This window comes from Phocoena sinus, chromosome 1 (genome assembly GCF_008692025.1).
Source record: "Phocoena sinus isolate mPhoSin1 chromosome 1, mPhoSin1.pri, whole genome shotgun sequence".
In the NCBI taxonomy this organism is placed as follows: Eukaryota; Metazoa; Chordata; class Mammalia; order Artiodactyla; family Phocoenidae; genus Phocoena; species Phocoena sinus.
Genome location: NC_045763.1, coordinates 57,443,461 through 57,459,712, shown reverse-complemented (window position 1 = coordinate 57,459,712; position 16,252 = coordinate 57,443,461). Strand labels below are relative to the sequence as shown.

At 42.1% G+C, this 16,252-nt stretch overlaps 1 protein-coding gene across 2 annotated transcripts in view; it reads right to left on the bottom strand.

The window, feature by feature from the left end:
• Window positions 1-16,252, bottom strand: part of PDE4B (phosphodiesterase 4B) — a 614,195-nt gene that overhangs the window by 110,036 nt on the left and 487,907 nt on the right. For both annotated transcript variants that reach the window (XM_032626205.1, XM_032626214.1), the window contains 2 exons: window positions 9,181-9,217; window positions 8,979-9,049 (listed from right to left, as the gene is read on the bottom strand). In XM_032626205.1, the coding sequence (XP_032482096.1) occupies window positions 8,979-9,049; window positions 9,181-9,217 (108 nt within the window). The remainder of the gene's footprint in view (window positions 1-8,978; window positions 9,050-9,180; window positions 9,218-16,252) is intronic.

Genomic DNA, 16,252 nt, shown 5'->3' with positions numbered 1-16,252 from the left:
AACTACATACTTAAGGGAGCCCCATAAGAATATGAGACCCAAGGGCAAGTCAAGCAGTTGGGACTTATCTGTCACCCTGAGCTAAGGAATGGAACAGGAGCCTAGGGCTTCAAAGCTTAGGAGGGTCGTTCACCAGACAATGAGAAGAGCAGATGATTTGTAATTAGACGTTTGCTCTGCCATACAGATGGGTCATTCAGATAAAAGTTATCTCTGATATTAGCTCTGTTGCTCTTTCAGCCAGGCCCCCAACTACAATTATTTTAGGTAGTTGAAGGAGAGGTAAAAGTTTATCTTGAATCTGCTGGGTCTTGATTGCCTTCAGCTCGAAATAATCCAAGTGCCAAAGTGGCATATTTTGGGATCACACATTCTGCTCTCCTGCGGTGACAAGCGAAGGGAAATTGCCATCCAATGTGTGCTTTTCTCTGCTAGGCACTGTGCTGGGTACTTCTTAGCCTCCATTGAGAGTATCATCATCTCACTTTAAGGATAAGGAAACTGAAGCTCAGAGAAGTTAAGAAATATGCTGAAGCACACATGGCTCATAACAGCAAAGTCAGGATTCAAAGCTCAGTCTTTCTGCATCCAAAGTGCATTTTCTTTGTACTAGCCCATCTGCTGATAACACCTGCACTAATGCTGAGGGCTGGTCTTCAGAAATAATTAAGAGATTAAATTCCAAACTCCTTAGCCTGGCATTCAAAGTCTGCTCTTTGGCCTCAACATATGCTTGTATATGTCAACCACTCAGTAAATACTTATTGCATGGAAGAATGAATGAATGAATGAGGGAAAGAACTAACTCATACTTTGCCAAGGCCAAACTTGATCACTTCCTTTTTCTTGAACATGTGCTCTTCCTTTCCTGACGTTGCTCAGGCCGTGCTTCTGTGAAGGAAGCTTTCCTCTCACAAATCTGCACATTTAAGTATCCCCTCCATTCTATAATATTGCCAGTTATGGTAAGAAATATACATATATATTTGGCCTTTGGCTCCATTTTTGGCACAGAGCTCCTAAAATCCTTGGAGCTTCCTAAGTGAGGAAAGCAATCAAGGTGTCTTTTGCTATGTTAATGAGGTGACTTTTGGACCAGCAACTACGTAACCTAAGGAGGGGGTTGCCAGGGGTCGCAACCTTGTGATTAGAGAGTTTGAGCCTTAGGCCCACCCTGAACCTCCGGGGAGGGGAGAGAGCCTGGAGATTGCGTTCAGTCACCAATGGCCAATGATTTAATCAATCATGCCTTTGTAACAAAGCCTTCATAAAAACTCAAAAAGACTGGGTTGGTGAACACGTGGAGATTCAGAGAGAGGGATGCACTTGGAGAGCGGGAAAGCTCTGTGCTCCTTCCCCCGGCACCCTCTTTGTTCTCTGCATCTCTTTCATCTGGCTGTTCCTGAGTCATATCCTTTTATAGTAAACCAGTGATCTAGTAAGTAAAATGTTTCTCTGGGTTCTGTGAGCCCCTCTAGCAAGTTCATTGAACCCAAGGAAGGGCTTGTGGGAAGCTCCAACCTCTAGCCAGTGGGTCAGAAGCCCCGGCAAGAGCCTGGGCTTCCCACTGGTGTCCCCAGTGTGTGTAGTGGGAGAGGGGTGTGCGGGGGAGGGGCAGTCTTGTAGGATTGAGCACTTAACCGGTGGGATCTGACGCTATCTCCAAGTTATTAATGTCAGAACTGAATTGAATTATAGGACACCCAGGTGGTGTCAGAGAATTGCTTGGATGTGTGGGGAAAAAAAACCCATTATCAGAATCATACCTTCAAAGGTCAAATGCCATCTTCTCCAAAGAATGTTGTTGTAGGGAGGAGAACTTGCTACCCAAAATGCTCTTGGCATAGCATACGGATTATTTCAAGCTGAAAAGGCCCGAAAGACCGAGGAAGAAACTTTGACCTTTAACAGCCTAAAAGAATGTAAATAGAGGAAGGGAGCTCTGACCACAGATAAGTATAGTATGAGCTAGGTATGGTAGACAGGGAGGAACCCAGCAAAGTCTGTTTGTTAAAATTCCATTCTGTGTGCCATTGTCTGTCTCCGCATGGTCCAGCAAACATTTATTTACCAAACATTTGCTTTTCCACTTCCACGTCAATTGCCTTCCTTCCTTTTCAAGTCCCAAACCCCTACCCCACAATATCCTCTTTGGTCTTTAGCTGAAAATGGTGTTTAAGGTAGGGTTTCAGCCACTTTGTCCAGTTACTTAGTTTTCCTGGGCCTCTCCCATGTATACATGCTATTAAACTTCTGTGTGTCTTTCTCCTACTAATCTGTCTCATGTTCATTTATTCTTAGACCAGCCAGAAGAACCTAGAAGGAAAGAGGGAAATTTCTTCCTTCCCGAAAAGCGCAGCGTGCTTCATCTGTACCTTCAGGGTTATTTCCTCATGTTACAACTCATATGGCCATGGACTATCCCCTCCCCTCATCAATGACCCATTGATGGTGGACTCCAGTTCTGACCCCTTTCATGTGCCCTCTGCAGGACCTCCCAACTTGCCTCACGTAAAGTAGGAACTCCATACATATTGGTAAACTGTCGATTGAATGAACCATTGATGTGAAAATGATTTGAGAAGCCAAATACCATATGAATGTTTTATCTGGTTTCCTTTTCCTCTATAGTCTTGGTTTTACATACTGCTCACTGTTCCTCAGACTCAGAATATGTTTGTGTTGCTGGACCCCTTGCACATATTTTGCTCATCTGACCACTTTTCTCCTCTTTAAGCGGCAAACTCCTTCACATGTTCTAGGACTGCACTCGGCATCACCTCAGAGGATCCTTCCCTCCTGTGACTAGTCACTGGGCTACCTATACTTTCCTATGCCCCACCCTAGCGCTGCTCTTACTGCATTACAATTCCCATTCTCTTGTCTGTCTCAACTAGGCTGTGAGAAATTTAAACAAAGATTGAATCTCATTCATCTTTGTAACCTTGTAATTGGCAAAGAATTTGGTACGATATAGGTAGTCAATAGCTGTTGATTAGACTGATAATATATTTTTTTAATACTTTTATTTTAACTATCTTCCTGAGTTCCAAAGAAGACTTCTGTGAAAAGAGGCATAGAACCAAGAGACCCTCAATATTGGAAATCTCTGCTTTCTTAATGGCACAGCGACACATAGCACCTGATCCTCCCAATGACTTCTAAAAAATTACACAATTTACATAAACTCCTTTGTCCCAGGAGTTATTTTGAAAATATAACTTTTATTTAGAGTTGTTAATTCAGGTGAGCATCTGTGTGTGTAAGTTTTGGAAAGGCAAGGAGTACGTTTATAAAGGTTCATCACTTTTTCTCAAGAGCTGGTGCAAAGAAGAAGCTCGATACATTTAAATGAATGAATGACATCTGGACGCTGCATTATTGCTTGTGGGGCATGAGAGTACCAATTAGAAAACTGTGATGAGTGTCGGAAGAAAATGGCACTGGTTGCCCATTACGAGCCCAAAGGTCCCTAACTTACAGAAGAATCATAAGTTCTACACCTGGGTTGTAAAGATGGTGATATTAATAGGGAGGATAATATGGCCACAGCAGTTAATACTTTCCAGTCCTGAATAACACAGTGGAAAAAGAGCTGGACTATGAATAAGAAGACAGGAATTCTAATCCTGGTTCTGGCACCTTCTAACCATATAGCCCTGGGCAACTCACTGAACTTCTCAGTTTCTTCCTCACCTGGGGAGAACAGGCAGCAACTAACATTTTCTGCTAATTTACAGAGTGCCAGCTCCTGTGTGAGAGGTTTTACATATATTTCCTCCCTTACTCTGAGGAAATTTGGCTAGGTTCTGTCCAGCTCTGAATGCTCAAGATTTTTATTATTCTCAGTTAATTTAAATCCCATGTCAAAGAACACAAGGCAATGAAAGACTGAAAAAAAAAATCTAGTGGTTATTAATTCTTTCTCAAAGATTTCATACATGTTCATTTAATTATACCTCGGAAGAACGTGGATACAGTGATGTTACGTGATCTCCCGGTAGCCACCGGTGATGTGTGTGATGTTAGGGACAGAGTTGGATGATGGGGACAGCTCTTTGCTCCCAGCTCAATTGCCTGGTTATCAGTCTGATGAATGTAGGTACTCTCATTCACATGTGATTTCTCCATCAATCTGTTTAAAGTCAGTAAATGCTTTAGGGAATGCTTATCTGAATTAACAACTCTGAAAGCTACAGTTTCAAAATTCCTGGGACAAAGAAATACAAGCCCAATCAAGCATCCCTCAACAGAACATTTCAAGGAAGTGCAAGGAAATCACCTCAATAGGAACTCTGAGATTTTCACCCTTTGGGTGGTAAAGCTCAGACAGACAATGAACTGCTTTTGCTGAGCAAAGAGCCAAAAGATAAAGGAAATCTTGACTTATGAGAATTATAGTTCTATGTGGGAGTTCCTTTTCATATAAAAACAACACATTATCCAAATGTCTCATGAAAACCATTCCAAGGACATAATTATTGCTTAAATGTTACATTCAAGGCAAGGAGTAGCACTTTGGAACCCAAGTCAAATATCCCAGAAAACAACTTCTGAGTTCCATGAACCTTATAGTTTCAGTTGTTGAAATAAGTGAATATCTGGGTTGGGGTGGGAGGGGGAATGCTCTTAGCATGGTGGATCCATTCCTGACAGATATTCTTGTCTTCAGTTGTTTTTATTTGTTTGAGGGTATTGACTATCTAGGAATAGAATAAAGTGCATTAAATGGACCCTCAGTTTTCCAACCTGTCCCTGCCAGGCAGCTCCATCATTCACTTCTCAGCCCAAACTAGACCAAGGCAATCTCAACTCCCTTTGGTGAAGCTCTAGTGGTGGACATGTTGGTTTTAAGGAAGTACTTGAACTCAGTAAGAGGATCAACTCTGTACAAATATGCGTATGGATTTGGGAATGATCATTAGATGCAACTATTCTACTGCTGGTCTATTATGTTTGCTGAGTGTGGTTTGGGCCAGAGGTGACACAAACAGCCATGATTTGGAGGGTGGTCCTCAGCCAGAGTGTGAGAATTAGCTCTGGGTGAGCTCTCTATATGGCAACTATGGTCTTAGGGCACTCTGTATATGGCAAATATGGAGGTTTATGTGGCTCAAAACCCCCAAGGCTATGGAAAAATCTGATCTCGAGAAAGTAGCTTCAGCTGATAGCCTATAATAAGCAGGGTTAGGCTTAATTCCCCAATGCTTTAACAGAGGAAGGACCTCCGAGCCCATGCCAACAAACCAGTAACTGAAAACGCCCTGACACATCACCACTGGCACCCCTTCTCCCTGGAGCTGTGCAGTGTAGTGGCCTTGAGCCCTGCTATGTTAAAGAAGCCTTGGGAATGTATCCTTATTAATCTCTTCCTCCTCAATTCCTACCTCCATCATCTTGGTTCAGGGTTTTACTCTTCATATTTTAATTCCTGAAATGCTCTCCTAGCTCACGTCTCTGCCTCAGGCTCTCTGACCTTCAGCTATTCCATGAGTTCTTCCTAAATGACTCTGTTCCAAAGCCTTCAGAGATTTCGTCCCAAAACCCAGAAGACTGAATAGGTATAGTAAATGGAAAGATGTGAGATAGTAGAACATACATATATTGTTCTCTACCCTTGCTTCCTGACACAGAGCTCCTAAAATTCCCTGTAGTTTCCTAAGTAATAAGGGCACTAGTAGCATCTTTTGTTCTAATGAGGTGACTCTGGGTGGGGTCCTGGATTTCTCCTGGATGGGGGCTGGTCCCCAGAAGCAACAAGCCATGATTAGAAGCTTAGAATTTTCAGCCCTACCCCTCATCCTCCAGAAAAGAGAGGGGCTAGGGATGGAGTTAATAATTGCTCATGCCTACGTGAAGAAGCCTCCAGCAAATCCTAATAATACAGGGTTCAGAGAGCTTCTAGGCTGGTAAACACATCCACACCAGGAGGGTGATGCACCCCAACTCCAAGGGGAAGAAACTCCTGCACTCGGGACCCTCTCAGACTCTGCCCTCTTCATCTGGCTGTTCACCTGTATCTTTTATCATATCCTTTAATGAACTGGTAAACATGAGTACATGTTTCCTTGGGTTCTGTGGGCTGCTCGAACAAATTAATGAAATTAATTAAGGGGGGTGTTGTTGGAATCTTATAGCTGGTGGGTCACAAGCAAAGATGATAACTTAAGCTTACAACTGGTGTCTGGAGTGGGGAGGGAGGCGGTGGGCAATCTTGTGGAACTGAGCCCTTAACCTGTGGGATCTGATGCTATGTCAGATAGCATCAGGATTGAGTTAAACTGTGGGACACCCAGCTGGTGTCGGACATTTTCTTGCTGTTGTGAGGGGAAAACCTCCACGTATTTGGTGACCAGATGTGTCAGAAGTGAAGTGTTTTGTGTGACTAGTAAAGAAGAGTCACTGGGAAGACAAACCCGGGAGGGAGGAACTGGGTTTTTCTCTACAGAGGAAGGAAAAAAACTGAGTTTTCCTACAAAAGAACACTGCAAGAGAACCAGGATACTATGTTTCAACACTGGCTCTGCTCATCCCATCAGAAGTGAGCTGTTTTTGCACTAGTCATTTAATTTCCCTGAGCTTTGTTTCCTTGTTCATAGTGTGGTGGCAACATGTGGGTCATAAACATCATTTACGGTGATGATAACTGTGATAATGGATGTGAAAACTCCAAAGTATTGTACTGTTTCTGGATTCAGCAAGAGAAATGTAACTATCACTCATAATAACTCACATTTATTGAGCACCTACTACTATGTGCTAGATGCTGTTATGAATGCTTTACAAATAGTAACTCATTTCATCCTCAGAACAACCCTATCTTATAGATTGGGAAACTGAGCTCTGGAGAGGTGAAATAACTTGCCCAAGTCACATAATTTTCAGTTGGTAGAATTGAGTTATGAAGCCAATAAATAAGGCCCCAGAGGCCATATCCTGTAAAGAAAAAAAGATGGAAGAATGGAAAGGATCACTTCCGAAAAAATAATTTTTGAAACATTTGGTGGTCTTTCTCTAACAATTAGTAATTCAGAGATTTATATGCATGACGAATACTTATGGAGCACACACTATGTGTCAGGCATTCTGCTAATTCTTAGAAAGTCAAGGAAAAGTAAATGTAAATTTCAAGTGTCCTTATGGGGACACACAGTATAGTGGTCGTGGCAGAGATCCATACATGATTTGCAGAGTGCTCTGGGGCCACTGGGGGGTGCTCAACCAGGCTTGGCAGGGTCAGGGCAAGCATCCTGGTGAAGATAACACAAATGAGTGTTATAAAAGACAAGCAGGATTCAGTGAGGCAATCACTGGCAGGTGGAGAGAGACACTAGGAAACGAGAACAGTAAGTCCATAATTAGGATGGAGTAGAACACGCAGGGAACAACCAGGCCACAACTGTTAGAATGTGATTCCATGTGGCCAGAGACCTGGTCTGATTGTACACCTCTGTAGTCCCTGGCACTCCCATCAGAATGTAAACCCTGAAAGGGCAGAGAATTGTCTGTTTTGGTCACTATTATATCACCAGTGCCTAGTACAAGGTGGTGCCCAATACATATTTGTTAAGTACACACATATACGTGTGGATGAATAGTACACTAAATAAATACTTGTTGAGTGAATTATTTAACAATAAACAGGGAGCACCACTGCAAATGAGCCTGGGCAAGCCTCTAGCTTTCCTGTATACTGCATCTAACATAAACCCAATCAACTATCAAAGTACCTTGAGCTGGATCATGCGGTGCCTTGTGGCCAAGCACACGCATTTAAACTTTATCGTAATGATCAGAGTGAACCACTGAAGTGCCTCAAGCTGCGGAGTGACATGGCCAAACAGCAAGTGAGAAAGAGGACTCTGGTGGCAGTCTGGAGAACAGTTTAGAAGAGGAGAGACCAACGATGGGAAAACTCCATGGGGCTATGCAGGACTCTCTCACAGGAAGCTCCGGGAAAAGGGATAGAACAGTGAACGAAAAAGTTAGCATTCAAAGCAGGGTTCACTCTCGCTTTTAACAACTCCACACAATAAAAATTTGGATAAAAGCAAAGTAGGGGGTCAATGAATAATTTCACAAAGACTGGAGAGACAGGGTATCCTATAGTGAACACTAGCTGAGACAATCAGGAGATTTAGAATTTGGCCCGGGTGCATCTTTAGCCTATGGTGTGGTTGTTAGCAACTTGCTGGATTTCTGAGGGCCTGATTTCTCCTTCTGTAAAACAAAGAGGCTGAGTCATTTCTCAACATTCTCCTCTAGCCCTACCATCCCAGGATCACTGATTCTATGACCTTCTGATCCCTGTGATGAGTTTTACATTGCTGGATAGTGAACGGCATAGCACTTAGACCCACAGATTGAAATGATTTCGGAGGAGAAAATTACTGCAGTATTATTAAGTTCAAACCTTTCATTTCACAGATGAGGAGACCAATGTTCAGCCCTGTTAGTCGAAATGGCCAAGCTTATGTAGCTCGTTAAGGGCCGAAGAGAAGATAATCACACTCTTATCATCAAATTACATGAGCCTGTTTATATATTATCAAAAAATAGGCAACCTGGACCTGCACTTTTGGTACGTGTCATTTTGAGTTTGAATTCTCTGAACTCGTTAATAGTTTATTCCAAAAGAATTTTAATAGAATTTACGGCCTTTACTGATGAGCATTCACACTTTCAAGTGGTAAATACAAAGGTTAAAAAAAAAACCATCTCATGTTTTCATCTGTTGAACTCCTCTCTACTAAGTGTTAAAGGCACAAAGATAATAAGATCTGGACTAATTTCTAACATCTTACCAGTTCTAAAATACTATGGTGATCCATCCTACTTTAAATTTTATCATGTATCCTAACCTAGCTAGGAGGGCAAATTTCCATGCATTAGTGTTGGGTTGTGGGTTTTTTTTAGTGCTGTTCAGGGTTTCGCCTTTATGGAAAGGATTTATAACTCCACAAAAAGTGCATGCTTACTTGTTGGGTGTTCCATGGAGGTTTGTCAGTACGGTGAAGTTGTTTCTCACACTTCGCAAGCTGGCAAGGACCTATAAGTAAAATGTTTCCACTGTTAGGAATGGTTAGGAACAAAGGAGAGGAATGGGCAGGTTTAGAGGCTACACTTAGAAACTACACCCAGAGACAGAGCGAGAATGAGGCAGGCCAGCATGATACATACCTGGGCAAAAGGCGTTACAATCAAGTCATCGCCATGTCTGGTGAAAAGAGAGAAAAGAAACATTTTGTAAATGCATTTGAATTATAACTGTGTCATATAAGCTGTAATATGAAACTTCATCAGTGTTAGCAACACAAATGTTATACAAATTCTTCCACCTGGATATAAGGCAGGATTGATTTAGGTGCAGATGGGGATTTCAGGAACTTGAAAGAAAAAAACCCACCAGGTTCATGGCTCCTGGGTGTACAGTGGCTATACCTAAAAACACTTGCAAGTAAGCATATATCTTCAGGGTATTTTCCCATTAAATAGCAGACCCAGAGTACTGTAATTCAGAGCAATTTGTGGATTTTGGTTGCCAGAGCCAGGAACTTCAAAAGGAGGGCTGCTCACAGGCACACACAGAGTTGGAAAAAATGGCCTAACAGTCTGGATAAAGGTTAACTTTGGATTTCCTCGCTTTTGTTGATTTGAACCACAGCCTTCATGCCATTTAAACACAGATTTCTGTCTGGAAATCCCATTACTTTTTGTTTTTAAGACAACTTTTTTCTTAAATTACCGAAGGAAAAGCTTTTAAGGGAGTGTAGTATAGGGACTGAACCTACTATTATATCATTGTCTCTCACTTTGTCCCAAAGATCTGATTAAGCTGAACCTAGTGTTACATAAATCTGTACTTAGGAATAGTCAAAAGCGTGTTTTCAGAAGTGCACTCTCTCTGACACATGCTTTGATACCTCTTCTTAAACCCGCATTCGGCAAGGTCTCCGTTAAAACCGTTAGAAGACAGGCTGGCCTGACCAGCAGACGCACAGTCAGGCCAATTCGCTATCACAGTGTAAATCCTAACAGTCGCACAGAAGGTGGTGGACAGTGAGTTTCCTTCACTGTCTGATCATCTTCTCTGTCTTCACGATCACCACACATATATGGCACCTTATTCGCTAACTACGGGAGTGCAACCAATGGTTATTAAACACCTGCCCGGTACCAGGCATTAGGTGAGGCCTAGGGATCCAGGGTTGGATAACACCTACATCCTTGGGGGCCTCTTCTCTGGCATGGGCTTTTACTTTGGGGTATTATTTAATACAATATTTTCCTTTCTACCTTGGTCTTTAGCTAGAAGTCCCCCTTCAGTTTCATAACTTCCTGTGCATCTGAATTGTACAGTGACTAAGTGACTATAAAAAGAACACTGACAAGAGTAAGCATCCTTTGAGTGATTACCATCTATTAGCCCCTGCATAAAAACCTCACTTAATTCTTGTAACAAGAACTGGGGTAACGACTCTTATTCCCATTTTATAGATAATATCAACGCTCAGAGCAGGTAAGCAACTGCTTAACTAGCACACAGCTAATAAATGAAAGAACTAAGACCGATTCCAAAAATCTATGCTTTTAAACATTATGTTTCCTGTTTTATGACGACCCTGCCTAGTTGACTGAATTATACAGAACTCATGATCCCCACAACTTAAAACAGAGGAGACAGAAAAATGTCCAAAACACTGCAGTAGATATTATAAATACAGAATGAGAAATACAAACAAGTAATATTTAATGGGGTGCAAAGGAGATGTGATAATTACAGAGTAGACATAGTAGAAAAGGCTTGATTGAATGAGTGGTATTCGAGATGAACCTTGAAGGGCAGGCTTTAAAAGGCACGGATGGTAGGTGCTACTAATGAGAACAATGCAAGAACCGAGGCATTGAAATGGGAAAGTCCTGAACATGGAGATGCTTGGTGGCTGTTTAGAGCTGAGCAGTGACAGACATTTGTAGGGGATAAGACTTAAAGGCCTCCCCACACCCACGTTATGGACATTGTGGACAATGGTTGTGGAGCTGGTGCTCAACTCAGTAAAAGAAATGAGCCAGTGAAGGTTTCTAGTGAGATAGGCAAACAGAAAAGTGCTTTGGAAAGTATTGGGTTGACCAAAAAGTTTGTCTGTTTTTTTTTTTTTTGGCTGCGTTGAGTCTTTGTTGCTGCATGGGTTTTCTCTAGTTGCAGCGAGCGGGGGCTACTCTTTGTTGCGGTGTGCGGGCTTCTCATTGTGTGGCTTCTCTTGTTGTGGAGCACGGGCTCTAGGCACACAGGCTTCAGTAGCTGTGGCTCGCGGGCTCAGTAGTTGTGGCTCGCAGGCTCTAGAGTGCAGGCTCAGCAGTTGTGGCGCACGGGCTTAGTTGCTCCGCGGCACATGGGATCTTCCCGGACCGGGGATGGAACCCGTGTCCCCTGCATTGGCGGGTGGATTCTTAACCACTGAGCCACCAGGGAAGTCCCAGGTTTTTCCATAACATATTACGGAAAAATCTGAACAAACTTTTGGGCCAATGCAATAAAATGCTATGGATACAAGAGATGGATGGAAGAGAGGACAGAGCCAGGAAGATGGGTTAGGGGGATATCGCCGTCATTCGGATGAGAAGACATCGGTGAGGCAGAGGAAGAAACAGGAAAAGACAACTGGAATAGACCCTGAACGTCTTGCCAAGGACTTGGCATTGAATTGGATAAGGGGTCATAAAGAAATACTATTTTCAGTTTTAAAAATGGGTATCTGGGAAAATAGTGAAGTCGTTAGTAGAAGTTAAAAAGTGAGGATTTGGAGGAGACGTGTCACCTTCTCACATGTTGAGTTTTAAGGTATACATTGATATCCTGGTGGAAACAGCAAGTGGGAAGACTGAAATATGGGGGTTAGAGCTAGAGATTTAGGAGGTACCTACAACAGTGGGGCCCCTTAAAGCAATGGCAGGGAGTGGCTTCCTGGCGTGGGGTGTATAGAGAGAGAGAGTCAAAGGGAGAACCTCAGGGCTCTTGTTAAGAGAGGAGTAGTTGTGATAAATGCAGGGTGGTGAGCTATTACAAGAACTGCCCCTTCCCAAGCTATTTTTTGGAGATGGGTGAAATATCTTTCTATTTTTTCAGATTTCTGCTGTGAAGTTCACATTGTTCAGAAGACATCAGGGTGAACTAGGTATAAAATGACAGTGTTAGACTTAAGTAAGTCATCTATGGCTCCTGGATTTCTGGAGTCTACATGTCCAACAAAAGTTAGATAATACAAGCAAATCTCATACATATGTAGTACCTAAAGCTGATGTATTGTTGCATGAGTGGGGAGCTACTAAAACTAAAAAGCTACTAGTCATTAGTACAAACTAATGATTAAACACAGGTTAAAAGAAAAAACACATTAAGAGAGGGCTCGGTGTCAAAATGACTATTATCATGATATTTTGAAGTTTAGGAAAGCAGAACATTCAGAGGCAAGAGACGAATTTTCAGATCCCCAGCACTGGGTCCCTTAAAGAATTCGAGCAGTAAAAGCTAATGCTGTATATCAGACAGTAGTTGCTAGAGAAATGATCAGATAATTCATAGATTACTCATAGCAATTTGAAGAAACAAAAGAAACTTCTATTTGAGTATAGCCAGATTATTTATAAAACCGTTCTAAATTTTTAAAATCATAATTTGGTACATTAATAATAAAATGCATGAATGTAACAAAACACTTGATTGGTTATGAAAACTGATGTACTTCTTAGTTGTCCAAACCACTAGAGCGGATAATACCTCTCAGGAACGAGGCCAGATATTCAGAACCGTGGCACGAGCATCATCTAGTGACAAAACTAGCACATTACAATTTTGTAGGATAATTGGAGATCAGAACTCTGTGGGTCTTAGAATTGAATGTAGGTCTGCTCTCAACAATGAATGCTTTTCTAGGAAGCAAAAACGCTGCTTCCTACTGCTACGCTCTGGGTTTTATTAATATTAACTTCCTCTGTTTCATGACTACACGTACTTTTCTTGTAATACTAATTTTCGTCTGCCTTAGAGAGAGACATATGCTATTGTAGTTAAGAGCAGAGCTTTTGGAGCCAGACAGCGTTGGTTTGTTTCTCAGTTGCACTATTACTAACTATGAGACATTAGGCAACCTCTCTATGGCTCACTTTCTTCATCTGTAAAATAGAGTGTTGTGAGAATTAAATAAGTTATTATATATGTACAACTCTTACAACAGTGCTAGGCACATAAAGGCACTTTCATTAGTTATATTCGTATTAGTAGTAGGTATCATTATTTCATTATAGTAGGTATCATGTCTATCTTCCCAGCTGGTGAGAACTTCTTTAGGGTAGTCATTTCTGCCCCCATTACAATCAAGAGAACTAACATTTATATTGTACTTTACAGTTTACAAAGCATTTTCATGTCCCTTATTTCATGTGGTAAGAGTATGTTCTTGACCCTGGGGAATGGTGCAAGCACCTATCTTGTTGGTCAAGTCTGAAACCTTCTTTTCCCTCATCCCACAGTCAACCACCAACATCTGCTGATCCTAACTTGCAAATATTTATTAATCGCCCACTGGATCTGTTCTAATGTAGATCCCCATCCTTTAAGATGCAGATTACCGAAGCAGCTTCCCATTTGGCTCTTGGAAACATCTTTAGGCTTCTCCACCCTCCAAACTGTTTTTTTTTTTTTTTTTTTTGCCGTACGCGGGCCTCTCACTGCTGTGGCCTCTCCCGTTGCGGAGCACAGGCTCTGGACGTGCAGGCCCAGCAGCCATGGCTCACGGGCCCAGCCACTCCGTGGCATGTGGGATCTTCCCGGACCCGGGCACGAACCCACGTCCCCTGCATCGGCAGGCAGACTCTCAACCACTGCGCCACCAGGGAAGCCCCCAAACTGTTCTTTAGACTGCAATCAGAGTTATCTTTCAAAAACATTCATCTGATTATGTATTTTCCTGTTTTAAAGCCTTTAGTAGCCCCCTACTGCTTGTCTGCAGCATAAATGCCAACTCCTCACATAGGCCCTTCGTGATGAGGGAACTGCTTACATGTCTAGCTTCGTCTCTCACCACTTCCTCATCCTCTCATGTTCTCTGCCTGAGCCGTATGGAGCTGTGGTCCCCCCAAATGTTCTTGACAACAAGAGAGTTAGTGAGCGCATAGCCCTTCCTCCTGCACACCTTTCTGCCTGGCTAACTCCTTTAGCTTAGCGGTAACCCCTCGAAGCAGGCTGCTCGCCTTGCCTGGCCAGATCTCTCAAAGTCCGGTGCATCCCTTTCCACAGACATTGCCCTTTTCCGAAGGTATTACAACTGCCTATTGACTTACTAATCTTTTAGCTCCCCTGAAGACAAAGAAAATGTCTCATTTGTTTGCAAAGTGCCTAAAGGTAAGTAAATTTTTGTTAAAAGAAAGGATGTATATAATCTTCATAACAGCTGGAAAGGCAGGCAGAGCAGAGATTCGTATCATTCTTTTTATTTTTCATCATTATTTAGAGTCTGTTTATGTACTGGATAACCATATAGTTTAATCATCTAGACTCCCGGGATTTAAGCCGTGATTCCCCATTTACTGGGCAGGTTACTTAACCTCTCTGTACTTCAGTGTCCTCATCTTTAAGACAAGAAAATTACAGTACCAACTACCTTGGGGTATAGGGATTAAATGAGTTAAAATATGTAAAGGACTTTAAATAGTATATAGGAAATGCTTAATAAACGTGTGCTTTTATTTACAGGTAATTTAGACACTACGAAAAATACTCAATGTCTTAAAGCCATGGTGCTAGTAAGTATGATGGCTGTAACTCAAGTCTTAGACACCACATTGTACTTTTTTGGTAGTCCATCAATAAACAGGTCTTCCATTTAAGTGTGCTCTTATTTCTGCTTTTTCTCTTGGTTCTCAGATCTCATTTCCCTTGACTGCTCTCTCTAGAGACTACTTACATCTCATACAAATGGTGGCTTTAAAAAGTTCCTTGTCTGAGTAAGACTGCAAATGGGATGACCAAATGAAGGAAACATGGATCTTGCTTCCCTGTGGCTTTACTGGTAGGTAATTAAAACTTGGTCCTGTCCAGGGTGGTTTCCGCCACAGTTTGGGGTAATCTAACTGGCCTCACCAGTTTCCGGTACTTTATGTTCCTATTGGGAAATCTATACCTTGGTATACAAAGACATTACGCTAAAGATGACTACGACACAGGAAGGAAACAGAAACCAATAAATTATTGCCACATCTAGGAAAGCATGTGAAATTTCCTTTTGGGATCCAATGGTGATTTTGTTTTCTTTACTAGAAAGCATTCTTTACTAGAACGAAACAGAAACCAATAAATTATTGCCACATCTAGGAAAGCATGTGAAATTTCCTTTTGGGATCCAATGGTGACTTTTTTTTTTTTTTTTTTTTTGCCATATGTGGGCCTCTTACTGTTGTGGCCTCTCCCGTTGCAGAGCACAGGCTCCGGACGCGCAGGCTCAGCGGCCATGGCTCACGGGCCCAGCCGCTCCACGGCATGTGGGATCTTCTTGGACCGGGGCCCGAACCCATGTCCCCTGCATCGGCAGGCGGACTCTCAACCACTGTGCCACCAGGGAAGCCCCAATCGTGATCTTGTTTTCTTTACTAGAAAGCATTATTTCAGTCTTGCTTTTGTTGCTGTATGCTAAAGCCACTTTTAATGTTCCATTTACTTTTTAACTCAATATCTTTTTCACTCATTCTCCCTGCCTATATGTTTCCTCCTGAAAGAGCTGAGAGGAGAAATTTTAAAAAGCTAGTTTTGTCTCTACTGTTAAGATTTAATGCTGAGGAATTATGCAAAGTTTTCTACCTCTTGTGTAAATTCGTGACTGTTCTGTTCTGGAGAGAGGGGCTCCTGAGCGGGGAACATGCTGCAGCCCCCATCCAGCAGCCTTCACGTCAAGACTCCAAATCTATTATTGTCCTTCTTTTTCTTGGCTTTATGGGTAGAAGGCAGGAGAAGCAGTAAGAGGTTCAGTGGCTGCTGCTCCTCTATTTCAAATCATCCTGAAGAGTAATAATCGGGTGAAATAGCTTTGAGAGCATTACTTCAGGTTAGCTCAAAATACCTGTGTAAAACTGGATTTTCCAACATGGTCCTGAAAAAATGAAATTTCAGAAGAATCTGGATATTCAAGTTCTACTTCTTGTTGTGTTGAGAAATATAAATTCCTAAACTGACAAACACATGAAAGTTTTACTGTCATGC